The sequence below is a fragment of the Takifugu flavidus genome, chromosome 3 (assembly GCF_003711565.1).
Source record: "Takifugu flavidus isolate HTHZ2018 chromosome 3, ASM371156v2, whole genome shotgun sequence".
Lineage (NCBI taxonomy): Eukaryota > Metazoa > Chordata > Actinopteri > Tetraodontiformes > Tetraodontidae > Takifugu > Takifugu flavidus.
This window is the reverse complement of record NC_079522.1, coordinates 12,940,771-12,966,484: the sequence shown is the minus strand read 5'-3', so window position 1 is coordinate 12,966,484 and position 25,714 is coordinate 12,940,771. Positions and strand designations below refer to the sequence as shown.

General features: G+C 43.9%; 3 protein-coding genes across 4 annotated transcripts; all 3 read left to right on the top strand.

Annotated features, from left to right (window-relative positions):
- Positions 1-752: 752 nt before the first annotated feature.
- On the top strand, positions 753-17,509 carry LOC130522882 (collagen alpha-1(XXVIII) chain-like). Its single transcript, XM_057027685.1, has 36 exons — positions 753-978; positions 1,117-1,265; positions 2,013-2,587; positions 3,316-3,336; positions 3,425-3,487; positions 5,345-5,398; positions 5,497-5,541; positions 5,657-5,683; positions 5,980-6,024; positions 6,130-6,174; positions 6,362-6,415; positions 7,258-7,326; positions 7,415-7,483; positions 7,795-7,863; positions 9,659-9,727; positions 10,240-10,308; positions 10,714-10,782; positions 10,868-10,936; positions 11,012-11,083; positions 11,159-11,227; positions 11,320-11,391; positions 11,491-11,559; positions 11,698-11,766; positions 11,879-11,947; positions 12,202-12,270; positions 12,573-12,641; positions 13,445-13,513; positions 13,603-13,671; positions 13,747-13,827; positions 13,906-13,941; positions 14,143-14,179; positions 14,350-14,907; positions 15,300-15,580; positions 15,657-15,870; positions 16,444-16,638; positions 16,714-17,509. Exons 2-36 carry the CDS (start codon positions 1,124-1,126, stop codon positions 16,719-16,721), a joined length of 3,660 nt encoding a protein of 1,219 aa, XP_056883665.1. The 5' UTR covers positions 753-978; positions 1,117-1,123; the 3' UTR covers positions 16,722-17,509.
- A 1,160-nt stretch (positions 17,510-18,669) lies between these two features.
- On the top strand, positions 18,670-21,972 carry LOC130522883 (kelch-like protein 41b). The gene is made up of 6 exons (XM_057027686.1): positions 18,670-19,880; positions 20,581-20,738; positions 20,831-20,938; positions 21,106-21,291; positions 21,364-21,510; positions 21,587-21,972. Exons 1-6 carry the CDS (start codon positions 18,786-18,788, stop codon positions 21,696-21,698), a joined length of 1,806 nt encoding a protein of 601 aa, XP_056883666.1. The 5' UTR covers positions 18,670-18,785; the 3' UTR covers positions 21,699-21,972.
- Positions 21,973-22,474: 502 nt separating this feature from the next.
- Positions 22,475-24,753, top strand: LOC130522884 (2-oxoglutarate receptor 1-like). 2 transcript variants are annotated; one of them, XM_057027687.1, is made up of 2 exons: positions 22,475-22,697; positions 23,187-24,753. In XM_057027687.1, the coding sequence occupies exon 2, from the start codon at positions 23,199-23,201 to the stop codon at positions 24,183-24,185; it is 987 nt and encodes a 328-aa protein (XP_056883667.1). In that variant the 5' UTR covers positions 22,475-22,697; positions 23,187-23,198; the 3' UTR covers positions 24,186-24,753. The 2 variants fall into 2 exon arrangements, with proteins under 2 accessions (XP_056883667.1, XP_056883668.1); XM_057027688.1 differs by having other exon boundaries at positions 22,476-22,697; positions 23,190-24,753.
- The last annotated feature ends 961 nt before the right edge of the window (positions 24,754-25,714 follow it).

Genomic DNA, 25,714 nt, shown 5'->3' with positions numbered 1-25,714 from the left:
ACTGGAACGTAAAAATATGTAGTTCCAGCTTCCTTTCTAGCGCTATAAGGCGCATCACATTTTTTTAAGTGTGCTGTATCCCGGTTTTAAACATTCTGTCCATTGTGTGATTAAACAAGTGATGAGGTTATCGTGCTTTCTGTTAAATGTGAAAGCATGCATATTCAGGCCCGACTCTGCGTGCGTGGGTGTGGGTGTGTGTGTGTGAGTGAGTGAGTGTTATTAATGGATTGTGTTTACTGGATGTATATTACCAATTTTAATGCTCTTTTGACAACATAAATTACCCATATGCTACACATGACATTTGTTTTTCAGCCCGGAAAAACAGTGTTTACCATGTTTGCTGAAGGAAAGACTAATCAAGGCTTTCTCTGTGTTTTAACATGACATTCATTGTGCACGGATTTTGCGGGTTATGTCGCCTGCAGGTATGAAGTTCTTTCTGAATAACTACAAGGGTGAGGCCTCTAGTTGTTCAAAAGGAAAGAATGTAGCAGGTTTTCAGGGATATTCCATGACCACACGGGACCGTCAGGACTATGCAGCGTGGTAAATAAGCAACCTTCAGCGTTCTTCTTCTGCTAGTTGAGCAGAATTTGAAATAAAGATCAAACTTAATAGCACAATAAGTAACATCCCCTCCTGAGTTAAAATGTCAGTCATTGTAGCAAAAAGTTGGAGAAGGCACTTGCTGTTGTGTCACCCCTCCCATGTTCGCCCCAAATGGGAGTGAATTTTTAAAAAGGGGCTGAGCCTTTCTTCACTTATTGAGAGTTCAGAATGGCCTAATTTCTTGTCCTTTCTTGAGAGCTGGACTATGGATTTATGTTTGATTTGCAGATGCCAGCCCTCATTTTGATGCTCAGGTCATGGGACCGTGCCGTCTCTGAATGACGAGCCTCTTTTAAACGTGCCTGGGGAGTTTTGTAGAGCTGCACACTTACTGGAGCTCTAGAGAGATAAGTCAGCAACTCTGTAAGTCACGCACGTGTCAGTCAGGCCAACACAATCATGTTAAGGCTTGTTTTGTCAATGTGACTTTTTTTTTTATTAGAAATTTAAATGTGAGGGCCCGTCTGGATTTTTTTTTATCCATCTGCCTTCTTCTCTCAGGTAAGCCATGGTCCCATCTCTGCAGTGGCTCCTGCTTCTGTGGGGACTTCGAGGTCTTTGGGCACAGGAGTTTGGAGAAGAACATGAGGAGAGGATCAGGAAGAGGAACAGACAGCTGCCATCCAATGCCATTGCACAAAATGGCAAATGTAAGTTGAAACAGTTGTATTATCGGAGATGTGGGCAAGAATACGTAAGATTGTAGACATTTTTCATAACTTTGGCTATTATACACGAAAGTGTATGAAACTCAACATGTAGTGGAGGATGCAGTCCTCTTGGATTGATCATACAGGACCTCGGCTATCCGTCTCCATCACTCCTGTGGTGTTACCTGAATATTTAATTCACACAGCGTCTGGCATCCTCGGGCACATTCTGTCTGTAAAGATTAATGAGCTCTTTCTAGAGACCGTGCCAGATCTGTGACATCCTTCCACTGCTGAGATTTGACCCAGCGAGTTAAGTTTATCTCCTCTAAAATGAAGAACTACATCAGGTTTGTTAAAGTGATCGGGAAAAGAAATCTCACACCTTCGCCAGCCTGGGCAGTCGGTAAACGCTGAATTATTTATCTTGATTGAAAAAGACAAATGAATGCATGCCCACGGTGAGAATCCATAACGCTACTGGCTTGGTGGTTTGGCTTGTCACAGGTTTGTTGTGAAGCCAAAACCACTGTAATTGAAAATGTCAGAGTTTAAACATTAACAGAAGTCTGCGCACCGGAGGAGATTAATGTTACTATTTGTATGCTGCTCGTCAATATGAAGCAATGATCACCAGTTTACCCCCCGATCCAGTCCAGTTTTAGTAATGCTGTTACTACTTGTGTAGCGGCATTGAGAACTTCAGGCAAACAGTAGTTTATTTCTCACTTTGTTAAATTCTTCCAGTGTTTGGGGCAGAAGATTGCAGTTTGGAGTTGGCCTTTTTGATTGACAGCTCGGAGAGCGCCAAGGACAACCATGCTCAGGAGAAACGCTTTGCCACCGACGTGATGGACCGGCTGCAGGGCCTCCGGCTGCAAACGGGCCGGGGGCTCGTCTCCCGCGCCGCCCTCCTTCAGTACAGCAGCCATGTCATCATAGAGCAGACCTTCAACCAGTGGAAGGGCGCTGATGATTTCAAAGCACGGATTGCCCCCATGGTCTATATTGGCCATGGCACCTACACAACCTACGCCATCACCAACCTCACCCGTATCTACCTGGAGGAGTCGCCTCTCAGCAGCATCAAGGTCGCCATTCTGCTCTTTGATGGTGTCTCGCACCCAAGGAACCCAGATATATTTTCCGCTGTTGCTAATGCCAAAAACCAAGGTGTCCGATTCTTCGCCATCGGCATCACTCCCGAAGCCAACGAGCCTGGAAATATAGCTCAGCTGCGGCTGATTGCTAGCTCCCCTGCTTCCCACTACCTTCACAACCTGCAGGACGAAGGAATCGTGGAAAAAGTCATCAAGGAGATTGTGAGTTTAAAAAAAAACAGCCACATTTATGATAAATCTGCTGGAGCTGTAACGCTGCTGTCTTTGACACCTCCTGCTACAATCATTTCTTCCCTTGGTCAACTTCTTACACCTGCTACTGCTGCCATAGCAACAACTCCACTGCCGTCTCTAAACCAGAAAGCAGGTTTAGATATCTGAAAACGTGAAGCTTTATATGTCTGAAGATTTCTTGAAAAGCCGCACCACCAGACAGTAAAACTGTCTTTAAGTGGGAAGATATCGGCTACAGAAAGAGCAGGAAGACAGTAAAAACAGACATGCACGCTACGTCAGTCAACCAGAACTACTGTTGACACAGGTGATACGTATCCATAAGGGGACATTTCATTTTATAACTGACGGACTGCTGCAGCCTGCACTCCACAGACATGTTGTGTTTTTAATCCTGCATGTGTGTGTGTCATGAGCAGCTGCAAAAATAGCCTCTTCCTGAGCTGTACTGTAGGTTTGTCTGTGCAATCAGTGGAGTTCTAAACATTCCTCATTTTGCACAGAAGGTGCTTTACTTTATGGAACTGTGCTAACATATGGGAAGAGCGGGATATGAGACTGCTCGTGTCACAACTCGGGTATTTTTGGATGGTTCCAGTGTTTCAGACTCTGTTCTCACTGTGGGTGTGGGGCATTTGCAGCATAGGAAATAAATTTGCCGACATTCTGATATTCTTGTGCCTCCTCTTCCACAGACAGCAGCGGCGGATGAAGGGGTGAGTCTCCAAACTACTCTTTTTTCCATATTTTTTGACTCATGCCCCTTTTGTTGTCATCTCACTTTGACTCTTTCTGTCTTTGAAGTGTCCTTTAGCCCAGACCAAATGTGGTTGTGATAAAGGAGAAAAGGGCCCTATTGGGCCTCCTGTAAGTATTCCAATGTTGAACTATAGAATTATTCTTTTTATATGCTAAATGTCCTTTCAGCAATACTAGCATGGTTACATCCTTTTAATCTCCAGTCATCTGTAGAATAGTGGTTAGGAGTTAAGTGGCTGTGGGGGCAATTGTGTGGTTTTCCTGTTGTTTCCCTGCAGCAGCATGAATAAAGAGAGTGAGACCCTTAGATCCCTCAATAAGTCAACAGAAAACAGGCCTAAAAAGTTAGTAGAGCCACATGAGTGGATAAGATCTTGTGTTTTTGACAGTATCATGATCGGAATGCTGCTTTTCTTACACGGAAAAAGACAGGCACAATTAGACAAAACACCTTGGCTTTGATGTATTTCCTACAGGATGAAAAGTGAGTAATTACCCCGTTAAACCAAATGCTATGAACAAAAGCTGTTTCACATAACAAGTGGCAGGCACAGACTGTTGAGAGCAGGCAGGGACAAACAGATGGGGAAATACTTGAAAGATATAAACATGCACATTTTGAAAGCACTTGCATTAAAAACAGAGCGGGAATGTTCATTGAAGCCCTCACACACACACAGAGATGATTTGACTTAAAATCCCCAATGACTTACATTAAGAATTCAAACACAGAGCTTTCTTGAGGCTACGCAGGTCATTGCAAACTTGTACGATGGCTTTGCAGAACATATTGATGGAAGTTTTACTGGCAAGGATTGTCTGTGTAGATTCTCAAGGATTAAAAATAAATCCTAAATGTCCAGCTGCACTGTTAATTTCCAGCTGCTGAACATCTGAGAGTTCCTCCCACATGGTGGAATAAGAACAATAAAAAAGAGGGGATATTTTCGCCTTTTTAAAGACTTGGATGAGGTGATTGATACCAATCTCACATCTGTGGACAATCAGTCGACTAGCTTATCTTAGCATGACGTACTGCAAAGATTGAAAGAACAATTGCTCTAGCGGCACTTCAAAGAGTAACCTTTATGATTAAAACTGGGCTCATTCATTGGTTGTCTGTTGGGTCAATACATCGATCCCACTTTCTTCCTGCACAGCACATATTTATGTTGTTAAATAACTGGAAAGAGGTTAAACGGCATATCCTGAGCTAACTAAATCTGCCTCCCAGTACCTCAAACATTCTATAATGAACACATTTCAGCACACGTTTCATGTGAGTGAATCTATAAGACTCTGATCTGGTGCCAGCAGACAATTAGCTTAGCATAATAAACATGGGAAACAGTTAACCCTCTCTGTTTGAAGGTCATGAAATCAGGGTATTATCATATCAAAGACCAATTAATTACCATTTTGTTTTGTCAGACAGCTTCCTTTTTTCTGTGCCGCTTTAACGTATAGCCACACATTAATGAGAACAAATACCTGCAGTTAAATCTGTCTCTTCTTTTCTGTCTTCTGCTGATCAGTTTTCTCTACAAAAGTGTTCATCATTATACTTAAGTGGCGGCATATTGGATTTGTAGAAAGTTTATTCATTTCTATTTTTAGTTATTGTTGGAATTGTGAATCATTTGATTTCGTCACAACAAATCTGAGCTAATTTTAGTTTAAAATCCTGTCATTGATTTATTTGAAGTATGCAAGTTCTCATTGTTTTAGTTAGACTTGCACATCTTGTGAGAGCAGGACATGTTCAATTCAGTATCTGTTAGCATCCTGCTGCATGTTGTTGAGCCCTGCTGGCTCTTCTGTAGCTCAACTTGTTGCATGCATCAATGATTTCGTGCGGACGATCCATTAATCTCACAAAGCCTTTCCCTAAAGCTCAGGAGAAAAGACTCACTGTCTCCTCACTCTCTTTTCCTACCTAATGTGGTGTCTTTGACTTTTCTACAGGGCAAGAAGGGGCGAGCGGGAGAAGATGGAAGCCCCGGTCTGAAAGGACAGAAGGTGATTTCTGCTGAAACCTCCTAACTCCAAATTCTACCATTCAAATTTAAAGTGGCTTTTGCTGACAAGAAATATATCTATCCATATTTTTTTCATAGGGCGAAGTGGGAGTGAGCGGCCAACCAGGTCGTGATGGAGCAGAGGTGAGCTGAGGGCCTCTGAGGGTGGCCGAGGTCAAACCTGACAAGCATGAAAAGAATCAAACCTTGTTAATATCTTGAGGTGCCTTCTGCATTAACAAGTCTTTCGTTCACTCAGGGGAAATCGGGATACAACGGAGAGAAGGTAGTGTTTATATTTTATTAATGTTCCTCCTGTTTGCCAAAACCTTTTCACATCTCTCAAAATCAGACGTATGTGCACGAGGGTTAGACTGTCCTGGAAATGGAACATGCTGAGCAAATTGGTGCACGTGTTTCAGCAGTTTGTGTCAACTTTTCTTTTGAGATTTCATGAAAATTTCTTTTTCTGAGTCTGTTCCAAGAAAATCTGTTCCTCAGGAAGGGGATGATCATTTTAACTGCGCAATTCTAAAGATTAATGACATGGTAAGGTGGCACGGATGCTTTGTTCTCTTACAGGGAGAGAGAGGGGAGTGTGGAACACCTGGAATTAAAGGAGACAGAGTAAGTTGCTATTTCAAGTATTTTACAGACTTGAAACAGTTGTGTTTTCCCTGACAATAAAATGTACTCTCTATTAGATGAAGAAGAATTTTATTTGCATTTTAGGGCCCTGAAGGTCCTTTTGGTCCAAGCGGAAATCGTGGACTTCAGGTAAACTCCCACTCCTTTGTTGCCACTGAGACACCAATGGTACATATAAAACAAAACAGTTTAATGATTAATGTATATTTAAAAGAGAGCACTTTTTATGCGTCTCTGAAGGTCCGGCTTTGTTTTCCATGTGTTTCTCCATCAATAACGCTGTTTTGCACACATGTGACACTCATTTACAATTCAGGGTTTACCTGGCCCAGCTGGTGATATCGGACCTGAGGGTCCAATGGGTAGAAAGGTACGTATAGTTCTCTTCTTTCTCTGTCCTACATCAACTCAGGCTCTTCACTATGGTTCCTGTTTTGGTGGATACATATATTGGAATTCATTTTGTAGTCTTTTTCTCCAAAGACAGATGTGTGCATTAAAGAAATCAGTCAATTTAAGTTGTGTTTCGTTTAGATAAAGTTTATTTTATATCCATCTTTTCAGATCCATCAAAACACCTATAATGTATATAAGATTCAACCATAAAAGCAATAATGGTATAACAAGCAGCACAAACGCATGAGGTGACAGAGATCACGCTATCGTCAGCCTGTTTTTCCTTTTCTGCATTAAACAGCTCCTAATTCAGCCACAAGCTCTCGCTCCTCATCAGGGGCTCCCTCCTTAATTATTTTGCTTATTCTGGAAGAATGTTCTTGTTGATTGTCTGGCTGTCGCCCCACATCACCTGAATAGCAGACTAATGTCTGGCTTCAGACTTTGCTCCAACCTGCCTGTATGGGCAAGAAAGAAGGGATGGTGGGGGGGGTGCCGGTATGTACCTTGGAAATTTTTCACGCCCTCCTCATGCCTTTACCATCCCCTGCTGCTGAAAAATATGAAAGTGATTTACAGCCTCCAAGAGAATAATTGCTTTTTTACTAATAAAATCCTGACTGAGGGCATGCAGGTATCCCATAGTGTGTATTTACGAACACTTTAAATGCAGTTAAATAATACATATTGTGAAAACACGTGTTTAAATGTGATCTGGGAGGGACTCCACCATAAACTTCATTGGGAGACATATGCAGCATATACTGATGTCTGCAGTAAAACAGATGGTTTAAACTCGGTGTGTTTGTTTTATAGGGAGAAAGGGGACTTCCTGGGCCACCTGGAATTCAAGGAGAAACAGGAATTGGCCTTCCAGGGCCCAAGGTAGCGCTTGTCACCATGGAAAGAGAAGTCACCAAAATATATGTGCATCACCTTGTCCCTGAACTCATTCCTCTGTCCCATTCGACAGGGTAATGTTGGCATTCAGGGGCAGCTGGGGCCGCCGGGCCCTCAGGGAATTGGCGAGCCAGGACCTCCAGTAAGAAACATCACGCACAACTGATGAGATCAGAAGAATGTAGCCCATGTTGAACTTTGCATTTAGCTTTTACTTAACACCTTACAGTTTTGTTTCTAGATTATGGATGTCTGCTTGTAATAGAGTTTTTAAACTACTAAATAAATCGGTCCAACATAATGAAGAGCGCTTGCGCCAGAACCTTACTGAGGCCAAGCCAATCTGATCGGCCTCGGCAGGCCTGCTAAGCTTTAACGGCTGTCAAAAGGGTTTGGTTTAGAGGAGTTGTTTTTCCTTTTAGATAGAGTTTTCATTCATTTGATTATATTCAGGGACCTCAGGGGCCACAGGGTATCCAAGGAGAGAGAGGACAAATGGGAGAAGGTCTGCCAGGACCAAAGGTGAGTTAGATGTTTTTATGTCTGCACCTCTGTAGGTAAACATGTTTACCTGAACTGGCTGAAATCTATAAATTAACCAGATGTCTGTCTACTGACCTGTACTTAAACCAACTCTGGACTTCAAACATAATGACAGGAAATGGACAACATATATGCTTTAAAGACACACGATAAGGCAAAGCATAGGTGCAATAAAACTGCATGCAGCATTTCAGCATGGCTCTTTTTCCGTCATAATGTGATCGGGCCCACTGATTGTGCTCGATAGCAGACACGAGGCTGCAGAGATAAAGCAGGAAAACAGGCAGGAGTATGACGGAGTAAGTGATTCACAGAGGAAGGGGAAAATGAATGTGTCCTGGCATCTGTCCCTGCTTCGGAAGTACAGACACATGTAGAAAAACACATCCACGCTGTAGGTGGACACAAGAGGTTCATTCATTTCTCCTCCACACAGAGGTTCTGCGGCCAGATGTGAGGTGTGTGCTGGAGAAGGAGCTGCTGACAGGAGGGAACTGGGGCTTCTCCACATCAGCACCCATGCACTTGGTGTTATTGTGGCTTCATGGCCTCCTTGCAAATTGCAGTTTTTGTTGCTTTGATAAATCCCAACAGGTAGCGGAGCGTTTTCCAGCAGGACGTGTCGTCACCATAATTTATCTGAGGATCACACTCTTCCTGGGTCGTCTGATTTATTACCTCATCCACATTCTGAGATAACAGCTACCTCTTTTAACTCCAGAGCAAGAGGAGGTGTATTTTCCAGCAACGGAGATTGGCCTCAGGGGGTGCTACTTTTCGTTTTCCTTGCTAGATTTGACCACAAACTTGCAGATGGTGTTCCTGTTCTTATGCGTTCCTCACCTGACGGGTCTGGACATGCTTGTGATTCACAGAAGCAGCAACATTACCTTTTTTCCCCCCATATCATTATCACCTCGGCGTTGGTGCCAAGACTGAGAGATCACCGAGGGGAATGCAAATCATAGCGGGGCACTATCTGGTGTTGCCCCTCGCATGACACCAGAAACGAGGGAGCTGTGCTGCACTCCGTTCCATTGTTCTTTTGCTCAGTAGTGATGGAGTGCAGACCCTTGCCCTTCCAGTAGTGACCCAAACTGTTGGGGTGATAACTGGTGCTTTTTCCTGTTTTCTGACACACCAAGTATGTAACTATGAACATGCTTCAGGCTTTCACCTCAGCCAGGGATGAGTGGGTGTCCCTCTAAAGACCACAGAGCAGGTGGTGTGATTTAACCTGCAAGTGTGACACAAAAAAATAATCATCTGAGGTGATTAGCTGATTTTTGAAAGCACCAGATTAATATATCATAAAAGTATTAGAAGATTGCGAGAAACATCGTTATGGAAAACATGTCATACATCAACCAGCTCATTCTTTGCACTATCATGAAGCATAAACTGGTTTTCTGGGCTCTGGGTGCTGATGATAGTGGTTGTGTTTCCAAATTTAAAAAATTAAGTTACCTGCCAAATTGCGGGTCCCTGTGAGTTGAGGCATTATGCTGAGGTAAAGTTTCCCACACGCTCCTGTATGCTTCAGCAGTCACAGAATTGATTTATCATTCTTATTATTATTCACTACAGTGCCAACTGCTGCTCACTATTGAGCAGAATGTAAACGATAGTAGAATCCAAATATAAATCATTACTTTTTCCATACAGTGGAAGAATGTTATAAAATGTATTACCTTATTGTTTTTAACTTCATTTTTTTCCCTCCCATCCCCCATGTCAGCACACAAAACGTAATATTTTTTGTCCATCTTTTCAGGGAGAACGAGGTTTAGACGGGCCGCGTGGGGCCAGAGGACAGCCAGGTATTGGAATCAAAGGAGACAAGGTAGAGTGCAGAGGTTATGGATAAAAGGGTTGGTGCAAATGTTTAAATGTAGACATGAAGATAAAGCCTCAGTGCTGCTGTGAGGAAAGGCCAGGCGCTTCCACTGAAGGCATTCAGTGTAGTATTTTATAGGAGGTTGCAGTCTGCAGCTGATGAGTCAAGGTTAGACCTTGGATATTGTAGGAGAGCAGATACAGTTTTAAAATGAAGAATGGAGGAATGTTAGTTCTGCACTGGCACTTCATCTTCCTGCAGCTGCCTGCAGATTAATCTGCAACCATTTCCAGTCTGCCAGTTCTCAGATATTACAGGAGGTTCCAAAACTTGGGATATTTCACATTTCAAAATATGCCTACAAAATATACTTTTCCGCCACCGTGGCCTATTAAACATTTGTCTCTAAAGTAAATGTTACATGCAAGAGATTAAAAAACAGACTCATTTGTGATGCTTCATCTGCTGTCAGTGATCATTTATGATGCTTGTTGTCATGACCTTCTCTTTTCCTGCAGGGGGATTTTGGCCCTCCAGGTTTTCCAGGTCCCACTGGCCTCCCAGGAGCAGGCATTCAGGGCGAGAAGGCAAGTGCTTTAATAGAATGACTTAAAGGTCCAGAATCCTCTGCTGTACACCTGTCAACTCATTAAAATATAAAGAGACAAGCAGGAAGATTCCATAACAACTGCACATTCTCAGCTTTGAAAATGAGTAAATATCCACCTGATGCCTTTAATGAGTTAATTCCTAAGTTTGTACTAAATTTCCATCTCCCTCAACTCTCTATTTTGTGCTAATGTTAGAGTAGAAGAGTAGAATTGCTGTAGGTCAACAACAGAACCCATCTCCTAATGTTGTAATTGGGCATGTTTGAGAGTTTCAGTGGTTATTGCTGGTGTTCCATTGTTTACAGAAAAATCCCACAAGCACACAGACTTTTCATCGATAACTAGTTATTTATTTTATAGTGAAACCGCCTGTTTTTGCAGGGCATAGTAGGACCCAGGGGGCCACCGGGGAGCAGGGGCCAACCAGGAGAGGGGCTGCCTGGACCCAAGGTTTCTGCATCCACTCACAAGTGCTGACAAATGACAAACAATCAACATGAGTGTCCTGATGAATTCATGCTGTTTTATTTTTCAGGGAGACCAAGGTTTGCCAGGAGAGACTGGAGCCACAGGAGAGAGGGGGGCCGGAGATCCTGGACCTAAAGTAAGTCATAGCTCACAACAGCACCAAGAGTGTTCAGATTTTACAAATGTCACAGAGCCTTGGATCTGTCCTCAGGGCGATCCTGGAGCAACGGGAATGTCCGGTCTGCCGGGCCTGCCTGGTGAGGACGGAGCTCCTGGGCAAAAGGTGCGTTCAAGACCACTCACTCCAATATGCTGCTGCTAAATGTAATAATGTGGATGTGGATGTTTGGCTCTTTAGGGCGAAACAGGCTCTTCAGGTCCCAGGGGGTTGGAGGGGGTCCCTGGAATTGGTATCCAGGGTGAAAAGGTAAATAAAAAGCTGCATCCTGGTACGGATAAAAACTGGAGGGGTTGAACTGTGTCTGAGTTGATTACTGCTGACTGTATGTGATCCTTCAGGGTGACCAAGGACAAAGAGGAATGCGAGGCCTGACTGGTCCAATTGGTATTACTGGCCCATCCGGACCAAAGGTGGAGTCATTCAACTGTAGTTTACTGAGTGTTTTTGCATTGAGAATAATAAAGCAGCTTAAATAAAAAACTGGATTTTTTTACTCCCATTGTCATCAGGGTGAACCAGGAGCACCAGGCAGGGTTGGTTCACCTGGACCACCAGGCCGCTTCATCGCAGGACCCAAGGTAACCGGTCCTGTTCATTCCACATTCTAAAGTTTAGGCAGGATAAACTCACTGGGTGGTCTGCGATGGGAATCCTTTTTTCTCAAGAGAAGACATTTTCAGTTGTAGATGTGATAAAAACTTGTTCACATATTCAAGGGTGATGTTGGCCCATCTGGTCTTCCTGGTCCAGTCGGTGAGACTGGCTATGGACTTCCTGGCCCAAAGGTGTGTGGTGCCCTTTTTTTATTTCTGGCCCAAATCTCTCAGATATTTCCCTGAAGATCAGTGCCATGATGTTTCTGTTTTTAGTTCCAATGATCAACTAGCTTGTTTGCAGGGTGATCGTGGAGAATCAGGCCCCGCAGGTCCGGCAGGTCTGAAAGGTGACGGCTTCCTTGGCCCCATGGTGAGGAAGAGATGTAGACAGTGACACATGTGCCTCAATATACTGTACACATTTGCACATTAAGCCATTTTTATATTTATCATCAAAGCCTATGTCTTCAAAAACTGAAACTCTTCCAATGAGGAGGAAAGCAATTTCTTGGTCTGGCCTTGTAAATCCCTCTAATTCTGTACAGATATTTCACCTGTTGAATGCTTTCTTTATTGATTTTAAACATTAAACAGCGTAATTCTTCCTTGTCTTGACCTCTTTAGGGTCCTCCTGGTCTGCCGGGACTTCCAGGAGAACCCGGCCTTGAGGGTGTGGGATTTCCTGGGCCAAAAGTGAGAATCAAGATCTCAGCCTTTAACTGTACAAATGTGGGATAAAATGTAACGTTTGATGGTGCAAATATTTACTACCAAACTGTCCTTATTTGATCTGGATTGTTTAGTGTAATCATCCAGAAATCGCACAACATCTTGCATGCAGGCACCAAACCAAGTATCACTTTGTGGTGAAACATTTATTCCGTTGTTTGAGGAAACTGACAACAGAAAACAACTGTATTTGGAGGACAAGCCATCCAGTAAATTGACTGATTGGAAACGCTGTCAGCTCACAATCTTTTTTTCCTTGGTTGCAGGGGGATGTCGGGTCTCGGGGATTGCCTGGTCTACCAGGACCTCCAGGTGAAGGCTTACAAGGACCACTGGTATTTGGCACCATTCACCTTGACAAATCACAGCACTTTGAAGTCAAACACCTAAATACACTGTCACCCATTTATTGGGCTCAATGTTTATACGTGCTGCGTCTGAACGACCCACAGATTGCTCAGAACATCCTAAAATGGAGTGACTGGAATCCAAATGCAACTTTTTTAGTAAGACTTGTTCGGCTTGTTTAAGAGAGAGACAATCTATTTACGGTCCCTGCCACAGACGCCCCGCTGTCTCTATTTACACTTCGATTTGTCACGATTTTCCTGGCAGCGCTCTGATGCGCTGGCAGAAGGTGGGAATCTCAGCGGACATTTGTGTCTGATGAGAAGCAATCGGCCTAACAAGCTGAACCAAAGACCCACATGTCGTCTAAAATGACATCCAGATTCCTAGAAGCCTTCAGATTAGAGTTCATCGGGTTGAGGTGTCGCCACAGTTGCACGGCAACAGGTGAGATGTAAGAGACGCTGCCAGCTGAGAGAAGATGAGGACATGGACCAGGTTTACAGAATTCAAACTCCATCTATGTTAAGAGGAAATTGCTGGCAGACATTCAGAACTCACTGTCCTAAAACATAATCATCATCATCATCAGCACACACACACACACACACACACACACACACACACACACACACACACACACACACACACAGACAGACACACAGAAATCTGACATTAAGTAAAGACTGCTAATGCTAGTAAATCAAGCACAACAAACATGATGTCAAGACACAGTTTATTCCAGTGTGATGTGTGTGCGTGTGTGTGCGTGCGTGCGTGCACTCCGCAGGGTATTACCGGCAGGCCTGGTCCTCCAGGGCCAGTGGGGCCACCAGGAAAAGGACTTCAGGGATCAAAGGTATGCCCCATTTCTTTTCCCTAATAGGCAATAACCATCTTTTACCCTTTGTGGACACACAGGACATCTATTGCATGCGTTTGTTTCAGGGTGAACAAGGACCACAGGGGGTTCTGGGGCCACGAGGATTACCTGGAGAAGGTTTTCCTGGACCTAAAGTGAGTCAGCACAGGGTTTCAGACACTGTTTTTGTTTTTATGTATTGATATGCACACATATTTGCTGTGTGGCAGGGTGATCGTGGGTTGGCAGGGGAGAGGGGGATTAAAGGCTTCAAAGGAGGTATGGGAGACCCCGGAAGTCCAGGACAGCCTGTGAGTCCATCAGTGTCACCAAAATTAAACTCATTTCATCATTTCATCTCTGGTTAAATAATCACTCTAATGTATTAGGGTCGACCTGGTGTCAAAGGTGAAGCAGGCATCACAGTGAGTTTTCTCTCTCCGAAGTGCTGAAAGATGTAGAATTCAGTTTGGTTATAAAAAATTAACACACACACAAACACATGCCTGAAGCCACAGGGATATTAAAACAGAAAAGATGCAAACACTGATTCTGATATTTGAACTTGTGTTTTGCTCATGAGTTTTTTTTCCTGTGCTTACGGATTTTGGTGTATTTTTTTCCAGAGAGAGGACATCATTCGAATGATCAAAGAGATCTGTGGTAATGCCTGCTCTGATCTTATTCCACTTTATTGTCTTAATCAGAAAATTAAACTGTGATGTCAGTTTTCGCTCTTATCTGTGAATCATCAGGCTCATATTCCACAAAGTGGAACTCATCAAACAGACATTTCCGGAATGATCTAATGTATTGATGTATTGTGATTCCAGGATGTGGGATCAAGTGCAAAGAGAGGCCAATGGAGCTGGTGTTTGTCATTGACAGCTCGGAGAGTGTGGGACCGGAAAACTATGAGATCATCAAGGACTTTGTTAACGCTCTAGTGGACCGGGTCACTGTGGGACGCAACGCCACCAGGATTGGTTTGGTGTTATACAGCCTTGAAGTGAAGCTCGTCTTCAACTTGGCCCGCTATTCCAACAAGCAGGACATCAAGCAGGCTATCAGGAGCATCCCCTACATGGGAGAGGGAACCTATACTGGCACTGCCATCCGGAAAGCCACCCAGGAGGCTTTCTACAGCGCACGTCTGGGAGTTAGCAAGGTGGCCATCGTGATCACAGACGGCCAGACAGACAAGCGAGAGCCAGTGAAGCTCGACATAGCTGTGAGAGAGGCTCACGCAGCCAACATCGAAATGTTCGCCCTGGGAATCGTGAACACCTCGGATGCTACACAGGCTGAGTTCATGAGAGAGCTGAATCTGATCGCCTCTGACCCAGATGAGGAACACATGTTCCTGATCGATGACTTCAACACGCTGCCAGGTTGGAGACACAGAGCTGCATGAGTCTTTTTCTTTGCTTATTTGACAAAACACAGCCAGTACTGACAGGTTAATGTTAATAGTTAGCATAGTATGTGTTAGGCAAAGAATATACATCAATTTTTAGTTAAATGATGCTATAGTCTGTTGCAGCAGCTTTTAGCTGATAGTAGAGGAATGCTAAACTGCTACTGCGAACAAGCACACTTTTCCCCTATCGACTGTTTGAATGTGCTAAACCCAGTGAATACAATCATTAAACAATCTAAAATAATTTGCGTCTCACACATTTTCACGGGTGTTTAATCTGTTCGAAAGGATGAGTAAAAATATCTGTGTGAAGGAGAACAGACTCCGAAAGCAAGTTGTTCATTCTTTTCTATGCTGTCTCAGCTCTGGAGTCCAAGCTGGTCAGCCAGTTCTGTGAGGATGAGAACGGTGCCCTGATATATAACCGGGTAGCCAATGGCCACAACAGCTATGGAAACAACGGCTACAACAGCAACGACAACAGAAATGGCAACTACGCCATTGGTGGATATGGATACCGCCCTGTGACTGAGCAGCACATCTCGGGTGATGGTCAGATCAGCATTAATTCTGGCTCCAGCAGTCACAGCAACAGAGGCCAGATAGAGACGATTCTGCACAGCAAAGGCTCCAGCACCGCACACGTAGAACCTGCTATTTCACAATATTTTAAAAGTAAACCCTCAATCTGAAGAGGTGAAATGATTGGTTTTCTTGTAGGAGGGAGGGCAGCGTGTTTACACCGAGACCACAAACTGGGGGACAGAGCGTGGTGACACATTTAATCGCCACACCTCCGACACCAAACCAGATCACTCTTCAGCAACAGAAGACCCCTCCTCATCATCTTCATCCTCCTCTAAAGATAAAAGCCCATCATCTGCAGGCGTATCTGTGCAGCATGTATCGAAACCGCGGCCTGTTCTTCCCAAAGGTACCTGAATACTGACAGTGTTGGAGTCGACACATGCAGACACACGCAGCTATAATGGGAGTATTTATGTCACAGACAGCAGGCGTCCACAACACGACAATTACCGAAACCACTGTCATCACTAGAAAGTCAAGTTAAATAAGTGAGGTTATTTATGGTTAAAACCCATGGTGTACCACAGACCACGACTTAAGTAGACCAAGTTGTGTGTTTTCAAGGCATGTCATGATTCATTTTTTTATTTTATGATTGCACAATGATTTTAGTAATTTTTCTCTGTTCAAGATGATAAATCTGATGATTTTAAGCAGGCGGACTTGGCGGTAAGGTCCTTACTCTGGTGTTGCAGTAGGTGCGTTAGGATTGACAGGCACAGCAATGAGGTCATGTACGTGTGAAGCAGGAGGGCCAATTATTTTTGATGCAGCATGGATGTGTTTGTAGAATCTGATTCCTGTGAAGCTCAGACACTCTGAGGTGGGATTAGCACTGTCAAAGGTTGATCGCGGTTTCTGCATTTCTTTGTTATCTGACTTTATTTCCTTTCATCATCTGACATCTTTCCCCCTCCAGAGCCAGTGGCAGCAGACCCTCTTTGTGGTTTACCTTTTGACCTCGGCCCATGTCGGAACTATGAAATCCACTGGTACTATGACAGGCAGGCAAATGCCTGTGCGAAATTCTGGTACGGAGGCTGCGAAGGCAACAAAAACCGCTTTAACACGGAGGAGGAGTGTAAGAGAACGTGTGTGAAGAGCATTTCAGCAGGTACACTCTCAGTATTCAGTGCTGAAATCTCAAAAATGCTGTTGAATTCACTTCATCATTTGCTTTTTATTCTAGGGGTTTGAAAGAAAGCATCTGCTGGAGGAGGATGGGCAGCTAATATCAGCCATTTTTCCAGGAAAGTTTCACATTAAGTTTCTGCCTCACACACCCGTGTGTGGATGTAAACATGTACATAGTTCACTGACTGACTTTGTGCTTCCTCCTGTAAGGTTTATTGTAACATGATGTCAGGCCTGTTGCTTTGAGAAATACCTTCATTTTTATTTTATTTCCTTTGGATGTCCAGTAAAAACTGTAGTGCCTTGTAAAGTGTGCAGCCATCAGCCAGTTTCTCAACAACACACAGGAGACATTATTTGCCGACCCAAAAGGGTCATTATCACTGGAGCCAGTAACACACAGGAAGAGAGCACAAATAAGGTTTGTCAGCAGTTAAATCATTTAGCTAATGTCATGCTTGGTTTATATCAAAGAATGGTGCATAGATACGTTTGTGGCATATTCTGATGCATTTCTAAATCACTTTTTTCCTCCCTGAGTCCAAATATGATGTTTTTTGTTGTCTTTTTTTGTCATTAACGTCATTGTTTCAATAGAAATGTCAAAACTGACACATAACCACACACTGACCCCTACTGGTATGTAAAAGAACATAATTTATCGCCATTGTTCAGCAACCAGACACCTAATCTTCTTCCCAAAATGTCCGGGGGGCATCAAGCCATACTGTATCTGTTTATGTTTTTGGGGAGATTTTTTTCCTTTTGATGTCAGATATTTTGTAATAAATCTGATTTAAACTATAACATTGGGTAAATGATATTAAATGGTAAAGATCTGGTGAGAAGAAGGAGAACTGGAAAGGTGTCTTTTGAAATCACTGTGGAAAATATAGCATGAACTATAGCCATTCAAAATGTGCCAGTAAACTATAGTTTTGTAAGTTTTGTATTCAATAATTCAGTGTGAAAATGTAATGAGTAGCTTAAATAACACTGGTGACATGAACAACTCTAACTGGAGGATGTTGCTGTGTTTGAGAGTTTGATAATTCATTCCAGAAATTTCACCTCAATTCCAATATTATCATAAAAAAAAACCATTTGCGCCAGCACAGCATATTTCAGTCCCCTTTCTCCTTCACCTCCTGTGGATTTTGGAGTCCCTTCTTCTGCTTAAATTACATGTTAGACGCTCTTCGACAAGTGGCAGAGTCTGATCTATCTTTAGCGCTGCCCACGGGAGGAACATTACCTAACTACAGACACCCCTCACGCTTTTTCAGGCCACAGAAACACCACCTCACAATGTACGGCCATATTTCTCCCCTGACATGCTGGCGCTGGCCTTGTTTTGTCGCACTCTGTCCCTGAATCACGACTTTTACACATTTTAAAACAACATTTCTGGCATCTTTAAAACTCCCCTCGCGTCCCCTCCAATGGGGGGGGGGGGGGGGGGGGGGGCAGCAGAACACTGTTAATTGGTGGACAGCCATTGAGTGTTGGTCTCACCTGTCTGTGCACACAGCTGCTGCACCCCAACCTGTCTGACCCATTTCTAGCTGAAAGTCTTTGTGTCCCTCGGTCTCAGTTAAATAACAACACGCTGCCATTACATCAAGATTTCAATTCACAAGTCGACTCTGCTTCATCCGCTGAAAATTGCTGTTTCTATTATGTTCCAGGCAATATTTCACACGAAGGCACTCTGAAAGTCGAATCACTGAGGAGACAGTCATGCTTTGTTGCCTTTTTAGCCCTTTGTAGGTAACAGATCCGACAGCATTCACGCGGATAAGCGATGGCTCTAAATTGTCCCACTGCTGGCCTCGTGACACTTTTGGAGCTGAATCATGGTGGCGTATCTGCAGCCAGTTGCTTCTTTCAGTTGACAGCAGCTGCTCCAGTCAAGGCCTGTGCTGTGATTCAACCAGAGCAGGCAGTAAGGGGGGGCTATATTTAGCGTGGGGGTGGGATTAAATTGCAGGGTCTTCACATTGGGAACTTTTCTGCTGCCCTGCCTTTCCCAGCCACGTCCAACTGCCAAAAGGACCAGCGGCCGCCATCTCTGCCCTTTCTCCACAGATCCCCTCATTCATCCACTGTTTCCCCTCCTGACTCGCCATGGACGCCAACGCCATCAAGGAGGAGCTGCGCCTGTTTCAAAGTACCCTGCTCCAGGATGGGCTGAAGGAGCTGCTGAATGAGAACAAGTTGGTGGACTGCACGCTGAAGGTGGGCGACCGCAGCTTCCCCTGCCACCGGCTCATCATGGCTGCCTGCAGTCCGTACTTCAGGGAGATCTTCTTCACGGAGGATGGGAAGGAAGTGGAAAACACCAAGGAGGTGGTCTTGGAGGATGTCAATCCTGCCATCCTGAACATGATCATTAAATACCTCTACTCGGCTGAGATTGACCTGACAGATGACAACGTCCAGGATATAATAGCCCTTGCAAACAGATTCCAGATCCCCTCCGTCTTCACCGTCTGCGTCAACTACCTGCAGAAGAAGCTGTCCCTGGGCAACTGCATGGCCATTTTCAGACTGGGCCTGGTGCTCAATTGTCCACGGCTCGCCGTAGCAGCACGCAACTACATCGCTGACCGTTTTGAGCTCCTCCACAAAGATGACGAATTCCTCAAGCTTGCCCCCCATGAACTGTTCGCTGTCATCGGCGGAGACTCGCTGAATGTGGAGAAAGAGGAGCTGGTGTTCGAGGCAGTCATGGCCTGGGTCCGCCACGACAAGGAGCGCATCAAGGTCCTAAAGGACGCTTTCAACTGCATCCGCTTCCGCCTGTTGCCGGAGAAGTACTTCAAAGACAGCGTGGAGACGAATGAGACCATCAAATCCAACCCAGAGCTCCAGAAGATGATCCAGGTCGTCAGGGATGCCTTCAAGGGGAAACTTCCAGAGAAAACAAAGAAGGAAGGGGCGGAGGGGGAAGCCGAGGATGGCGAAAGCCCATTCCCTGGCTTTCTGAATGACAGTCGCAGACACGGCATGTTCACGCGTAGATTCATGCTGTTGATCAATGACACAGCAGCGGTGGCGTATGACGTCGGTGAAAACGAGTGCTTCCTGGCGGCCATGTCGGAGCAAGTGCCTCGAAACCACGTCAGCCTGGTTTCACAGAGAAACCAGCTCTTCATCATTGGAGGATTATTTGTGGATGAGGAGAACAAAGACGTTCCCCTGCAGTGTTACGTCTATGTGGTAACTTTTTTATTAAGTCTTTGCTGCTGCCTTTAAGTGCAATTGTCAGTCATTTGCTCTTCACCAATGTCAAAGCTTTTCAGCATCATCATAAAGCACAGTATATACAGTAGATCTACATTTACTAAGGCCTAGCTAAAAAAAACCTTTTTCATTATTAACAATAAATGCACATAACTAATAATACTTTTATGGTTGTTTTAAACAGTCTCAGCAGCTTTATGTTCAAATGATTTTTGATGGAGACATGCTAGCAATTGACATTAATTGCTATAATATATAAGGTCCAGAGACTTGAAATGTGAGTATCTCTTAAAGTATTTATTTAACTATAGCTAATTAGCCTGTAGAAGTTAGCATCAGATCTTCCCTCTATTATAGATTTAAAGTTTTTGAAGCAAAAATGGGTCTAAAGAAGGATAAATGGAAAAGTAATTAAAATGTTAGAGCATAAAACAATTAAAAAAACAATACCTTTTATTTCTGTATACTCCCACGATCGATGAATAGATTTTGTCTCCCATGTTGCACATCAGAGCCAGACACAGACACTTTCACGGTTACAAAGGATATATTTTTTTACCCCATAATCAATATGATGAGTCATTCTCTTTGTTTTATGAAAAACTGAGCTAATGTCTGCTGAGAGGCTGCTTCTCTACTTTTGTTTAAAAAGTTTTGATGCACGCCATGTTCGCAGCTGGATCCACTCACGTCTGACTGGGTGGCGCTGCCGCCCATGCCTTCCCCGAGATGCCTCTTCAGCATGGGAGAGAGTGAGAACCTGCTGTTCGCCGTGGCTGGAAAAGACCTGCAGACCGGCGAATCTCTGGATACCGTCATGTGCTACGATGTCGAGTCAGTGTTGCCATCTGTTCTTTTGCCCCAGGCCTGTTTAGTTAGCCATTTTATTAAAAGAAATTGTGTAATTGTTCATCATGTACATTCAGAAAGTTGAAATGGAGCGAGACCAAAAAGCTTCCTCTGAAGATCCACGGCCATGCTGTCGTCTCCCACAAAGGGCTCGTCTACTGCATCGGTGGAAAGACAGATGACAAGTGAGTCAATGTGTGTGTGGGTGTGCGTGTGTGTGGGTGGGTGTGTGTGTGTGTGTGTGTGACCTTGGGGTGAGACCTGCAGCTGCCAGAGGTCTATCATCAGAGACTGCAGGCCTGCAGCTTTTGTGGCAGCTCTTCAGACACTCTGTCTCCCTTCATCTCCACAGCAAAGCCCTCAATAAAATGTTTGCCTACAACCACAAACAGTCCGAGTGGAGGGAGATGGCGGCCATGAAAACGCCCAGATCCATGTTTGGAGCCGTCATCCACAACGGCAAGATCGTAGTGGCAGGTGGAGTCAATGAGGAAGGCCTCACTGCTTCTTGTGAAGCCTACGACTTTGCCTCAAACAAGTACGACCGCGTCCATGTTTAGAGACAGGAAAAAAGCTGTAGAACCTGGAACATCTGTCCGTGTCTCCTCAGGTGGGAGCCGTTCACAGATTTTCCACAGGAGAGGAGCTCTATCAACCTGATGAGCACCGATGGCTCCCTCTATGCTGTCGGGGGCTTTGCAATGGTTCAGATGGAGAACAAAGAGGTGGCCCCTTCAGAGGTCACTGACGTTTGGCAGTAAGTCCCCCCGAAAACGGCTTTTCAGGGGTTAGTGCGATTGGTTCCCTGATGTGACGTTGCTCTGTCCTGACAGGTACGAGGAGAATAAGAAACAATGGAGCGGGATGCTGAGGGAACTGCGTTACGCTGCAGGCGCCTCCTGCGTGTCCATGCGTCTCAATGCTGCAAGGATGCCCAAACTGTAGCCTACTGTAGCACAGCCCCTGACATACATATTCTCTCTCTCTCTGTCTCACACACACACACACACACACACACACACACACACACACACACACACACACACAAACAATGCGGTAAAGTAGTATTTGAACGTTTCTTTTCAAGGGTAACTTTTACCATAACCACTTCCTCCTCTTTAAGGATGAAGCAAAAATACCAAGATTTAAGCTGATGTTTGAAACTGTGTTAACAACATTTATAGCTCCTCTTTTGTAAAATAAACATTTGTTAACATTCGCTTCTTTCAGTTATTTCCATTGTCTGGGAGCTAAAGTGAGATTTCATTTGCTACATTGACAAACAAAGAGCAGCTGAGAGGGTTAGGGTTAGATTTGGGGGAACTTTGGACTGTGAACACGGAAGTTTTGGTTCTTTCCTGGATGTTCTGAAATTTGTGCTCTCTCCAACAAAATCTTCAACATGATTGAATTTAATATTCAAGCTCATTAGTTTTGATGCTCAGAAGATCTATTTCTACTAAAGTCTAATTGCTCCTAGGACAGTCAATATCTTTCTCAGTACTAGAATGACATTATATATTAAATGAGAATGAAAACAAAATATTATGTTTGAAAAATCTTGTTCTTCTAAAATCCTGAAGAAAACAGCTAAAAGTCTACTTAAATACACTTGATATAAACTTATAAACTTCTTAAGCACTTGAGTGTATTTTTCCTGACGGGATCCAACTCTGGTGTATTTTGCTGGACTTTTTTTCCTGCTTTGTTTGAAACCTGATCCTTGAGGAAGAGAGTGTTCGTTGAGCTTTATCGTTTCCAGCCCGCCACCAGGAAGTGATCCTCAGCAGTGTCTTCAAATAATAATTTAAAAAAAAGTTTCACAGGTCAGGTTGTGAAAGACTGGAAGCGAAAGAGAGGGAGTGGTGGGAGGAGTGACAGAGGCACTGGCATGAAGACAGAGATGAGACACTGGACGCTGCAGCGCTAACAGGTGCACAAGAAGTGAGTAGAAAAGGCTTTTCTCAACCTTCACGTCTCTTTTTTCCTTTCGTCTTATTTTCACCAGAGAACCAGCTGAGCTCTGTTGTGTCTGAAAAACAACTTGGACTTGTCTTGACATCCCAATCAGGACTTTCTTTCCATTTCTCTCCAAATTTTCACTTTGGTCAGTTCGTATTGAGCTCTTCCCTTCATTTCAGTCTTTCCGATTGTGAAAATTGAAATTCCCCTTCTGATGAGTTTAATGATGTTTTGAGTGGAAACACAGTGAAAGAGGAGGTTAAATCTGTGAGGTTGTTCTTCCTGTCTGTGTGCGCTCATACAGGAAAGTGATGTTTGCCAATGACGACAGTCGACTCGGGACAGCGTTAACTGTTGTGTTTACATGTTCATGTGCTAGTGTTTGAATGCAGGCAGTATAGCTTCCCATGGGAAGGGAAGGGAAGGGAGATTCTCCAGTTTTGAAATTGATCTGACAGATGTGTCTTTCAGCAGGACGCCACTATGTTTGATGATCGCAACTGCACCGGTGTGGTCCTGTTCATGAAAAATGTTTACCTACCGGTCACCTATGGAATCATTCTTGTCGTGGGTCTGCTGGGAAACCTGACCTCCATCAGTATTTACCTGATGAAGCTGCGCCCTTGGAAGAGCAGCAGCATCATCATGGTCAACCTGGCAGTGACTGACCTCCTCTACGTCCTCAGCATGCCCTTTCTCATCTACTACTACAGCACACAGGAAATGTGGGAACTTGGAGATTTCATGTGCCGCTTTGTGCGCTTCAGCTTTCATTTCCACCTGTACGGGAGCATCCTCTTCCTCACCTGCTTTGCGGTGTTCCGCTACGTGGTGGTGATCAAACCCTTGCTGGCGGCACGGGTGCAGGAGAGCATTTGGGGAATAACAGCATGCGCAGTGGTTTGGCTCATCGCCGCCGCTGAGATCGGTCCTATGTTGGGGATGATATCCTTGCAAGAGGAAGAGAACCAGACCCGATGCTTGGACTTTGCTAGCACCATCCCCGTGGACGTGGTGAGGTGGTACAGTTGGCTGCTGGCCGTGCTCGGATTCCTCCTCCCTCTGGTGGTGGTCTACATGTGCTATATCAGTGTGGTTAAACAGCTAGCCAAGGGGCCCAACACCAAAAGCCCTTCTCGGATTCGAGCCCGCCGTGTTACCATGCTGATCCTGGTGGTTTTCGTGCTCTGCTTCATGCCTTATCACATTTTGCGTGTGTTGAGGATAGAAGCTCGAAAGATGGAAATGAGCCCATGCATGGACAACATTGTGCACGCTGCATATATTTTCTCCAGGCCTCTTGCTGGACTCAACACTTTTTTTAACCTGGCTTTGTACACCCTCTCAGGGGACAAGTTCAGGGTGGCGTTCCTCAACATCGTGTGCAGGGAGAGATGGCAGAGAAAAAACAGGTCTCTGATGCATGTCAACATTATCAGCAAAATGGGCAGTGACGCACCAGCTTCGTGACTGATGTTTACTTTCCTTTGACTCTGGACAAAAGACTTTACAAAACGTCGGTTTCGGTTTCCCGCTGGGAAAACACTTCTTTTGTAGCATATACATTTTATTTGTGTTTTGGTATTTGAATTTGTGTTGATGTTTGTCGGTCATTAAATGTGTGTTGATGTGTGTGTGTGTGTGGTGGGGGGGGGGGGGGGGGTTGCGTGTGTTTGAGTGTGTGTAAAGTTAATCTTTGTCCATGGTACCTTTTCCTCCTTTGGTAAAAAAAAAAATCGACAAATTTACAAGGTCAGTGATTGTTGTGTTTGCTTTGGAGCCATGTTTGATTTTCTGAGTTTATCCAGTATGTTTGTATTTTTACAGGTTTATAATAAGTAACAAATTACTTTTTTTTTAGGAACAATGGAGATACTGTTTGAATGAAAATGTGGATGCTCATGAATAATCCTAGTGTGTTTTTCTTTCATTATTTAGTGCTGATTACCTGAATACAAGTGGATACAAATATTAATTTTTCAATGTGAAATGTATAGACTGTATGAAAACAGATATAGTTTGGGGTTTGTTGTGTGTGTGTGTGTGTGGTGTGTGGGGGGGGGGGGGGGGGGGGGGGGGTTGTTTTTGTTTTTACATGTGGCTCAAATTGTGCTTTGTCATTTCCAGACTATCCAACCTTTTGTTTTGCTAAAGATGACTAATAAACGGCTCTTGGTGCATGTATCTGCAGAGCAATTAACATAACTGCACACAAACACTTTTTCATCAGCAGGAAAAACACATTTAGTACCTTAAACTTGTACAGAAAGCATACTTGTACTTGTAGAACTTTTATATATTTAACACTGTAGTGCCCACTTTAGGTCTCGATTTACTGTGTATTGATTTAATAACTACTTAGATTGACCTGCATATAATAACACTTTTCTGAAATATGTTTATCCAGCGTTTACATGACATTTTAAATGGATCTTTGGCTGTTTAGCCACCTGCCGCCTGTCAAACGCAGGTTTCAGATGCAACGTAATTAAACGTGACGTCGTAATTATTTGATAAACTCATCAGCCGATAAGTTCCCTAAACACGTTTTACAGATTCCTATATAACTTTTGAGCTTGTTATAAACGGAAATAATAAATAATAAGAAACGACGCTGACGTGACAGTTAAACTAACTAGTGGGGGTAACGAAACGGTTTATGTCAAGGAAAGGAGACAATGATTGATCGTAAAGGGAAACCCTGGATAACTTCTAAAAGGTGAGTGCAGATATTAGTTTGTGTATCTATTGTGTGGTTTCCACCATTTCTTGTCTGGTGGACATGATCACTGACAATGTTCCAGCATAAACTGTCCGAAAAAAAAATCATTCTGGATTTTGTCAGAATGTTAAAGACTAAATAAATTAGGAATTATGATAAGTCCGAATTTGGTATATAGTAGGAAGGATTTTTTTCTTCCAAACCCGTTTATTTGAAATTCACTAGTGTTGGTAATGTAAGATTTTAAGTTAGAGAGAGAGAAATCTGCGTTTTGTTC